At 37.3% G+C, this 11256-nt stretch overlaps 1 protein-coding gene across 1 annotated transcript; it reads right to left on the minus strand.

The window, feature by feature from the left end:
- Window positions 1-2960: 2960 nt before the first annotated feature.
- Window positions 2961-4304, minus strand: LOC129004715 (uncharacterized). The gene has a single exon (XM_054433291.1). It carries the CDS (start codon window positions 4262-4264, stop codon window positions 3242-3244), a length of 1023 nt encoding a protein of 340 aa, XP_054289266.1. The 5' UTR covers window positions 4265-4304; the 3' UTR covers window positions 2961-3241.
- Window positions 4305-11256: the final 6952 nt, after the last annotated feature.

Here is an 11256-nt window from a genome sequence, read left to right on the forward strand (position 1 = left end):
TTAAATGTACTAGTAAACTAAGCGTACAATGTAGTTATCTGCTTACAATATTAAGCGGATCCAATGTCTTTGCAACATCAGTTTCTCATAAATGAGATCCCTACTTCTAGTATATAAAGTCAATGGGTCACATAAATAGAATGTCATTTTTCAGTATCCCAAGTCAATAATACGTCTGGTTCACGTAAATGGAATGTCTACTTTCAGTATCCAAACTCAATGGTATATATGTTTCACCTAAATGGAATAGCTATTTGGAGTATATAAAGTGATAGGTTGCGTTAGTCTACCTAATTTTGGTTATTTATTTTTGAGTAAATTATCCTCAACTATAATAATCCGATCGTTTTTTCCTTTTCTTCTGTATTTGTAATGAGCTAGTTTATATCATTCGTAACACATGTTACGACTCGTTTGTTTACTTTTGTTTTGTTGCCTTGTATTTATATCATGGAGACCAATGCACCTATAAGGTCCATGTACAATTTGTAAAAATTTTAATCCACGTAGAGATGAGCCCTTTAGTCCGATTTATACAATTTTAGATATATATAGCCTACCTTCCCATAGTTGGTTACTATGGTTGTGCTAAATGTCATGCGGATCGCTTCAGCTGTTCAGGAGGAATAGACTACGGTAATTGTAAAACAAAAAGCAGGAGTATAGTATAGGAACTTCGCCGCTCCACTCAATAAATGAATTATACATAAATTTAAATGTATAATGTATAACTTGAGTGTAAAATAATTGTATGGTATATGTATTTTACTGTATTTATAAGTACGATAAAGTTTTTTTAATTAACTTTTCGTACAAATAACAGGTTTAGTGCTTATGTAATTTCTAATTTTACAGCTGTGATACTTTTGGTTCTGATGAACGTATCAACTTACCGCATTTACCATGGAGTTTTGTCCAGTAATATCTTAATTCAAATTAAGCTATTTATCAAAAGAAAAACATTTTCTAAAAGTACCTCACAGAAAATTGTTTATAAACTAGAAATGCTAGTTTGAGATAACATAAACTCTTTTTCGTGCAAGTCGTTTTGTTAAATGTGTTGGAAAATGTAGCTCTGTTATCTGTGATAGCTTGATCATTCAGGGCTGTAGACTGAAATGGCCATGTGAATGTATTGGATGAACTGATAACAGACGTAAAGGTTTGTAAATTGTAGGTGACTCTAGATTCGTGGCCTACGGTTATTGAAGTGGATATAACTATCCAGGTCTTTTATCTCCGGGCAGCACAGTAGGATAGTGTAAATAAATCCTCTGAATAATTAGTTTTGGGCAAATCATTTTTGGGTTTTACTGCAACAATAAGGTTATAGAGCCAATAATTATTTTATACCTTTATTCCGGAACTTGGCAATCGAGACAGTTTACTGATCATCTGATAAATTTCTGGGATATTTCTGATTGTCGGAAGTAGAAATTAAGAAATAGAAGTAGTTGGATTGGCATTTTGACAGCTTCAATATTCGATTGGAAAAGATTATGGCTAGTAATGATGGTCTAAATTACTAAATTGGTCGATATTGCATGATATTTTTAAGCGTTTAGAACAATGTTACAAGTATATTACGTAAATATAAACATGTTTGATAGTGATAGACTACGGTAAAATGTTTCCAACATGCAAAACAAGAAGACTTATTAAAGGAGAAGATTTAATCAAGGAGTTTTATTCTATTTCAATGTAAGATTTGACAATGCAATTTGACAACAATTCTTCATTCATTTTTAAGAAAAAAAAACAATAAATTATAAACTCGTCTTACAAACTATAATAAGCTGCAAGAAATTTTCATTAGCTTTGTGACGGAGGCATAATACCGACTTGCAAAGCGTTTTTTTTTCTTATTATTTCCTTCTTTTGAAGCAGTAACTTCAATTCAGATAGTAGAAGAATAAACACTTTAATTGAAACTTTGAGCTTCTTTCTTCGAGTAAATTAATTAAGTAGTTGTTAATTAATTAAACTAAATCTATTCCAGCATTTGCAGAATATACTGATTAACTTTGAAACAGGAGGATTGCGTACATATTTTTTATATTATTTTAACTATAAATTTAGCTATGCATTGTATGTATTTAGTGTTTTTTTTAAACATGAACTTGTAGCAAGTCACGCAGGATTTAAAAAGACGAACCCCTCCCCCCCCCCAAAAAAAAGAAGATTTAAGAGTTTTAATACAATTAACTTATATTTTTAATAGCCTTTTTATGGTTAAAAACCTAATGCATTTATCATAAAACCTTGATGTGTGGGAGCTGCCCACACATACACAATTTGTTATATTTTTAAATATTATTTGCGTTATAAGTTCTTGTTCTCCAAATTAATACTTATAAGCCTTTAGAGGTCAAAATCTGGTAGCCCTTAAAACTAGTGTTTAATTACAAAATTTTAGTTTGATCACACTTTTTAAACTCGATTATTACTCTAATTACGCAATATTGTAAGAAAATAGGAGAAAAATGCGTTCAAACAATTTTGAAAGGGGTCTATTCTCATCTATGGCAAGAGTATTTATGTTTAAGTTCAAATTAGCAGTGAATTGTCAGTACAAGGCCTACTAAGTCATTAACGATGGTAATTAATTTGCATGTGTTATTGAAGGGTGTAAGGTATGATGGAGAAGCATAGTACCTTGTCTCCTCTTGACAGACCAATCGAATTTCTATTTGATGAATGGGCCTATTTCTCAGGTCACTGGCATTACAGCAAATTGCCTTTGGTGATTGGAGTGATTTGAACTAAATCCCTGGTATAAAACTTTCACAATCTGTCTACCTGATCACCGTGCTTCCCTAATAATCGTAGACAGCTTAATTTGATTAAATACTGTCGACACATTTTTCAAATCGTCTTACAAGTTTTATTTTATTTGTAGGACGAGTTGCGAAAAGGGAACTAATATAGACCAATACTAGCTGTGAGTACCCGTTCTTCGTACGGGTTTATTCAAGAATAAGGTTACAAACTTTTTGTAATAACAATGATTAATTTATTTTAACATAATTTAGTACATAAAAATACATTAAAAAACTTAAATCTTAAAAAATATTCGAAAGTTTTAAATAACAAAGTTGGCAAAGATAGCAGAGTTGAAGCGCTTAACATTTGTCACAGCGAAATTACAATATCAAAATTTCAAAAACAACAAATGACATACATTGAAAATAAATATTAAATAGTGAAGAAAAACAAAAAACACAAAAAATTAAAAGGTTGCCTAACTTAATGCCTCTTCATATACTATATTAGTGGTTCGACCGCCTGGGGCATGTATGTAAAGGTTGGTTGGCGATCGCACTCGGCTGCACGCCACGTACAGCTGTCCGTGTGAAAAACATTGCGCGTCACCTAGTTCAATCCCTGCTGTTGACAGTGTCTGACCTTGCGATTTGTTGATCGTCATGGAAAAACATGGATTTAAGGGAAATTGCAGGCGCTTAAACTCAAAGGGATAGTTGCTTGGGATGAGGGGGATCCGGGGGACAAACACCACTTCTCCCGCACCACAGCCTGTTAGAATTTCGGCTTCTATGACATTTCGCTGGAGACTTCGAATTCGAAGCCGAGTCCCATTGCATAATTTAGGAGGGTTTAAATTTCTTAGAAGCATAACGGGAATACCAATTTTAAGATTAAGTTCGTGGGCGGGTAGTCCAGGTGCTGTCACCGAGTCAAGAAACTCTGCCGGGTAGTGCACTGCGTCATCATTTCTTAGAACTGTGTTCACCGACAAATATGTCTTGTCCTCGCTTAGGAATAGGGACATCACTTTCTTATTTATCTTTGTTGAAACTTCATTTTTTGGAGTGAGAATAGCCCTATTGCATAACCAGGCACTGCTCTTGTTTGGGAGGTCTTCAATTCCTGGATAGACTTTCTCGATGAGTTCATCTTGGGTTTGAACAATAACACCAAGAGAAGGTGGTATATCGATAGTTCCATCAACGTTACCCAGCTTTCCATCTCCCAACTTTAACAGAACATTGGAGAATTCTTCCACCTCATTTCCAATATTGGCCCGCATGTTCTTTGTTAACGCCAGTTTGTTCATTATTGGCCATAGGGTAGATCTTTTCATAGAGGCGTTAATTTCATCCGCCCTTGTGCCTCTCACTACAACTGGCAGAGTTTGGCGGAAGTCACCAGAGAACAATACCGTCACTCCACCCATGATCTTATTACTGTTCCTCATATCTTTGAGTGTTCTGTCGAGGGCCTCGATTGTCAGTTTATTGGACATCGTACACTCGTCCCAGACTATTAAGGAGGCTGCTTGTAGAACTCGTGCCATGGGAGCGCTCTTCGATATAGAACAAATAGGGATGTCCTTATGCTCTACATTTATTGGGATTTTGAACATGGAATGGGCAGTTCTTCCACCTGGCAGAAGGGTTGCTGCAATGCCAGAAGAGGCCACAGCAAGAGCAATCTTACTGTTTGATCTAACCTTTGCGAGAATCAGCTTTATGAGGTAGGTCTTTCCAGTACCTCCAGGAGCATCAAGAAAAAACATCTTGTTTCTTTGTCCATTTATGCTCGTCAAAACTTGCTCATACACTTGGCGCTGCTCCTCGTTGAGAGTTGGCGTACACTGTTCAATAAACCTAATGAGTTCGGGATGGTCGTAACTTGTCTCTCTGATATAATCATGGTTTAACTGATTGACATCTATGGCTGGTACTGGTAAGTTGTAGCTTTCGAGCCCAAGTCCTCCCATGCGAGTGATTGTCTCTTGAATGCTTGCTAGGCACTGGTCATATATGATAGGATTGTTTTCAAAGGTGGTGTTAATGTCGACTTGATGTGCAGATCTCAAAAAGTCCTCTGAGAGGGAATCTCTGAATCTGATCCAGAGCTCAAGAGGGTTGCTCACATTGCAAAATACTAATAAGACACTGAAGAGATCCCTCAACTTGGTGGGACTGTCAGAAACAGCAGCTTCTGCAAGAGTGCCCTCCCAGCACGCATCATCCTCTAGTAAACCAAGGGCACGGCATGCGGATTGGAAATTTGGATGGAGCACACCATCAACAGTCTTGAGATCCTCAAAAGATGTTGGACCTCGAACAGTGTGTAGGAGGAGTCGGAGATGGTAACGCTCACTGCAGCTTGGATGGACAGTGTACACCCTACCGATGCACGGATCTTGTCTCACGTCAGGATGTCCTGGTACTGGTTGTCCTCTCCGCCTCCTGGACCAACCTCTTTGTTTAGAGTATGTGTAATAATAGGGCAACTCGTTGTAGAGGAGGGTTCTTGAAAAGGCGTCCGTCTGGCAGAGATTGAAGAAGGCCAAAAGAGTTGTACTTTGGTCCATTCTTTCCCGAACATTGCCTGGCTGGAAATATACTCTTTGCTCATTTGGAAGGTGGACCTCTAAATGCAACACAGCGGGAAACCTCTCATGTATAGGAAATGATAAAATTCTCCATACCGCCTCAGATGTGCATATATACCGACCACTTTGGTACATTTTAATTTCGTCTGTGTCATTACTTACTGCAAATGTGGCCTGGTCACTGCCCTTGTTTATGTACTTGCAGATGTACTTTATAGATTTTACACTGCTACAGTACTCAACGTTAACATGTGTTAGAAATGTTCGGGACAATACAGGCGAGTAAGGTACTACCCATCGGTTGTCCATAGGGATTTCATCGTTACCTACTCTGATTAGGACATGATGGCCTCCATCATCTGGGGAGCGCCTTCTGTATGTTGGGTATCCATTGTCTCCTGTTGCCGTTTCATTGACAAATGGTCTAGGGTATCTTTTGCTACAGTGACCATCCTTCATACAGGGAAGCTTGCGCTGTCGCACATTAAAAGCTCCGCATGGTCCGTGCAGCATGTGAGTCTTGACTATATCTGCAAGTTCAGGATCAGTTTCAGGATTTGGAAGCTCTGCAGAAATGACTTGATCTATTCTATTTGGAGGAATGGATTCTTCAAGCCAAATCAGGATATGAGCGTGTGGAAGACCACGTTTCTGCCATTCAACAGAGTACATGTAGCAGCGAACTGAGCCATAAATCTGGCCTTTCATAAGAACAGCAATCATACAGTTAAGCTTCAAATGAAAAACTCGTGATACCACATCATACCGGTCGTGAGCAGACTGCCTTTCTCCAATTACACTCGTGATTTCTATCCATTTTGGATTTGTTGTCATTGTTATGAAAAGTTCTGGACGACCAAACTTCCGAACATAGCAAAAGGCGTCCTGTGTGCGAGAATGCATATATCTAGGACCTCCAGTGAAGGTGGCAGGTAAAATTATCTTTTGCCCCATTTCTTCTACGTTGTCGTCTCGTCTTAAAGCGTCTTGAAGGTGTATGTAATTCTCTGCTCTCAGTTCCTTTTGGTGCGTACGAAGATACAGCAGCCTTTCACTCTCAACTTTAGCGTACATGTCCACCAAGTACTGGTTCAAAAGCTGTTTGAATTTATGAATGTGATTTGCTTCACCTTCTCTAACCATAATGCGATAGGCGTAAAACTCTCGTGAGCTAGTTTTCTTTGTGGTTGGTTGTTTAGTAACCGGGTTTACATGATATAAATTGAAACTATATCCATCTTCGCCTCTACAAAACATAAGGGGATATTGTAGGGCATCATAAGATCGGTGGGTTTCATATATTCGTTTCAAACCCTGTTCTCTTGAATTTAAAATGATGTCTCGATGGTCACTTGGATCCCCAATCATCAAAATAGCAACCTCATTGACTGTTGGTTCATTGTATCTACCTGGGTGGTCCCCTGCAGGGCGTCTGTCGGCTCTAATAACAATTTTGAAATCAGGTGAATCTACAGGAAATGTTTCTAAAGTAGTTTTGAAGCTGAGCAAGTAGGCGTTATTATTCTGAAGCATGTTTTGCAAAGCGGCCAACATGTCATGATCAAGGTCTTGAAATAAACTTTGCCTTCTTTGAAGCTGGACTTGGTCATCCCCAACAAAGTAAATCTGAAGGTAAGACGGCGGAAGTCCAGGGGGTGGCAAAAGAGAGCCGATCAAATGGTACACTTGTCCTTGAACCTTAAATGTAGGCATATATGGTCCTTCACGGATTTCATTACCTCCAAAAGAAGTCATTTGGAACGCACTATTGTAGGCCCTGATATGTCTAAGAAAATTTCGCGATTGAGGTGATTCGTCCGATATCCATGTACGTAGCGGCTCAGGTGCTTCCAAAATAGACGGTATGGACACTTTACCAGAAGCACAACATATTCCACGTGGTTCCTTTGACCAACTCAAAGCGTGACAAAACCTACAAACTTTATCAAAATCTCCAATATTGGCAGCTTTACTGTAACGTGTAAAAGGATCATATTGGAATCCACTGTTGTGTGTGTCTCGCCATTCTGTTAAATTTCTTTCGACATGCCGAGTTCTTTCCCGCGCGATCCTAGTTTGTCTTTCTGCGTCGCTCTCAACGACTCTGTTCACCCTATGTCTTTCAGAATCAGCGGCAACACGGGCATTTCTGTCAGCAATGTCCTGGCTTGCTCGAAGTTCCTCCACTCGGGTCGCCTCGTCATGCAAAAGTAGAGTTTGCTCTTCAACAGTGCGACGGTACCTATCATTGTCGATTATATGTCTAGCTTCCCGCTCTTCAGGAGTTTCATTATTCCTACGTTGGTTTTGCCGAACTCTATCTCGTTCTTGCCTACTTTCTCTCTCTTCTCTTGTTTCATTTTCCCTCCTGCGAACGTGTAGGATTCGGTCACTGTTTCGACGTGCTCCTCCCTCCTCCACTGTCTCGTTTTCCCTCCTTTGAACATGTAGTATTCGGTCACTCTCCCGACGTGCTTCTTGCTCCTCCTCTGTTTCGTTTTCCCTTCTCTGGACGTGTAATATTCGGTCATTGTTCCGACGTGCTTCTTGCTCCTCCTCTGTTTCGTTTTCCCTCTTCCGTACGTGTCGTATTCGGTCACTGTTCCGACGTGCTTCTCGCTCCTCATCTGTCTCGTTTTCCCTCCTCTGAACATGTAGTTTTCGGTCACTCTCCCGACGTGCTTCTTGCTCCTCCTCTGTTTCATTTTCCCTCTTCCTTACGTGTATTATTCGGTCACTGTTCCGACGTGCTTCTCGCTTCTCATCTGTCTCGTTTTCCCTCCTCTGAACATGTAGTATTCGGTCACTCTCCCGACGTGCTTCTTGCTCCTCCTCTGTTTCGTTTTCCCTCCCCCGAACGTGTAGTATTCGGTCACTGTTCCGACGTGCTTCTCGCTCAACCTCTGTCTCGTTTCCCCTCTTCTGAACTTGCTGTATTCGGTTGCTGCACCGACGTGCATCTCGCTCCTCTTCTGTCTCATTTTCTTTTCTCTGGACGTGCCGTATTCGGTCCCTGTTCCGTCGAGCTTCTCGCTCCTCTTCCGTCTCATTTTGTATTCTTTGGCTAAATCTTAAACGTTCAGTGTCTCGCCTGCTTTCACGTTCTTTTTCATTCTGCTGAGACCTAAATAGGGCGACACGCTCTCGACTGGTTGAAGGTCGTGCATAATCTTCAACCACAACGGAACTTAAAATTGTCGACTCATTATTGCTATGTACACCATCATCAGAGTCCGAATCATCATAATCAACTGATTCCGTGGATACACACAATTTTTGTCTCTTGGCATTATTTGTTTTTCTACCCAAATTGCTTTTTCTCTTGCGAGGCATACTCTTCAGGACATATTTATTTAGAAACAATAGAAAATATTTCAACAAATAATGTATTAAAGATTAACTTGTAACCTCTCAACTAAAGCAACAAAAATATTGTCCATATGTTTAGTTGTAAACAAATTTAATTTGTGTTTGACACTATGTCAACGAATATCTCTACTGTACAGTATGAAACATCTGATTGATGCAAATTCATATGGGAATATGAACTTTTTTAAAAACATTACCTCAAAAAAAAATAAATTAAAAGAAGAGTAGATTTTCTTTTATTTATAAACGTGAAATAATTTAGGACATTATTAACTATTATAACTTTTATTTTGGTGTAAAGAGTAATGAACAATAATAAACTGGTCAAGTTTGTTTGCTGGTTAGTAGCGCACAGATATTAAAGAATAACAATCAGCTGATCGTAATTTTGTTATCTAAAATGTTTAACTTTTATATTGAATACTTTGTATTGAATCTGTAATTTGAATTAAATTTACTTCTAACCAATTAATGTATTATTATTTTAATTATTTGTACGGTAATGGATGAAATGTACAAAACCCATTGTTATAATTAGCAGAACTGGTGTTCAGTTATATAATATAGTATACATTTCGTATGGTTTTTAAGTTGTGTGAATCGATAAGGCTATGGTTAACCTTGAGTTCAAATAGGCTAACGTTTTCTAATCACAGCTGTATGCCAATGTCAAAATTAAGATTGTATTTCAATTAAAACCATGTGCATATGATTAGTTGTAAACAAAGCAACATTCTTCCAGAAATTCCACGTCAAAAATCGACAAAAACTTGATTTTCAAGGGTTTACTGTTAAATATCTAACTGTCTCATATTCGATGAAATACGTCTAAAACCATCTCATATATGTATAGTATTTGGAAAATAAGTTTCAGGCGGGACAGTGCTATAGTTATTGAGGAGTAGTTGTAATAAAGTGCGTATTTTAGCGTTACCAAGAGAATGACAGATAGACAGACAGACAGACAGACAGACAGACAGACAGAAATTGAGATAAGGTTTGATTCGGTTTCTCTGACCTATGAAATGTAAAAATAACCAAAAAGTTCATTATTCTAAGCAATGTACAGACAAAACTCTAATTTTATTTATATAGATTTAGTGTCTGTTATTTGGTATTTGCAAAGTCATGAACAGGAATAGAGAAACAATTCCTAACCAAGTCTCATGTTGGTACAATGAAAATGTTTCTTTTCTCCGATAATATTGTGTGCTAGAGTGTTAGTTTGTTGTAAATGTTACTCCAATCACCAATTAAAGCAATTTGGTTTTGGTAGATTTAGTCATATACCTTATAGTTTTTTTTTACTATCGATTTACAAAATAAAAAAATATTGTAGTGGGATTGATTTAGTGACCCGTATTGTTGTATAACCCGTAGACTATATAACCCGTACATGTTTTAGCAACCTTTATAGTTTCATTTTCGAAAAATAAATAGTATATTTTCAACGACAGCTTACTCTGTATTTTTTTTCTCAAGATCAGAACTTAAAATTATAAAAATGCTCCCCTTTAGCTATTGAACTAGCTAAAGTATTCTACTGCAAGTTATGAAAATAGTAGTTCACTATCCAGTCTTATTGTCTCATATTTCAAAATTAATTAATTGTTGATATGTTTATAATTTTGTTGTTTGTTTACTGAAGATGAATGAATACACCAATTTTACGAAATATGTCTTACAGTTTATTCTATTAGTATAATAAACCACAACACTACAGTAGTAATTAATGTATTAATATTATATTAATTATTAATAAAGCAATACTTATTTCCAATAATCCATGGCAACGCCATTATATGTTATACTAATACAATTGTTGTATTTACAGCCTATTTGGTTTTATTGAATCAACTGCGTAACAATGGCAAGTTAAAGTTTTGGAGCTTTTTAAATAGGTTTACCTCCGGCCTTTCATTCTCATGGGCTAAATCCCCTTTGGACGAATGCTCAACCGATGGATATAGTAATCCTGTTTATGAACTACCCTTTTGCAAAGTTTTAGCTAGTTTGGTTTAGTGATTTTGAATAAATTCAAAGAGAGCCCCTCCCTTTATTTTATAGTATTGATGTAAAACGGTTAAAAATAAATCCTCGAAAATATAGCGTCCGCAAGCCACAGCCGAATCTCTTTACCAATAATTGGCTGCCGACCCACAGTAACCTCTGTACTGTAATGACCAGTCAGTCATCTAATCCTGGGGCTGAGTTTACTTTGTTGATACTGCGTTAATCGAATCCTTTAACTAAGTTAAAGGTTTGGAGCGTCGTTTATTTATTAAAGTATACTTTTTGGTCTTCATTATCATTGAAATAACTTTGTTGTGATCTTTTGTTAGAAAATTTAAACATAGTTCTTAATTGGGTTTAAATTTAAAAACTAGGTTATTACATAGGAGTTATCGTTTCCTAATAATGACACTCCAAAATGCAATCCTATATTGGCATCTATTGGTTTGAGCTAGCATATTAATCATGTGATAAAAAATACTTTTTCACAGGGAAATGTAAGGTTATATACT

The sequence above is a fragment of the Macrosteles quadrilineatus genome, unplaced genomic scaffold, assembly GCF_028750875.1.
Source record: "Macrosteles quadrilineatus isolate MER2022 unplaced genomic scaffold, UCM_ALF_1.0 Scaffold_10__1_contigs__length_6754688, whole genome shotgun sequence".
Classification (NCBI taxonomy): domain Eukaryota; kingdom Metazoa; phylum Arthropoda; class Insecta; order Hemiptera; family Cicadellidae; genus Macrosteles; species Macrosteles quadrilineatus.

Excerpts from the sequence above, each read along its gene's own strand:
- LOC129004715 (XM_054433291.1), bottom strand. The coding sequence starts at position 4,264 with ATGTCCAATAAACTGACAATCGAGGCCCTCGACAGAACACTCAAAGAT.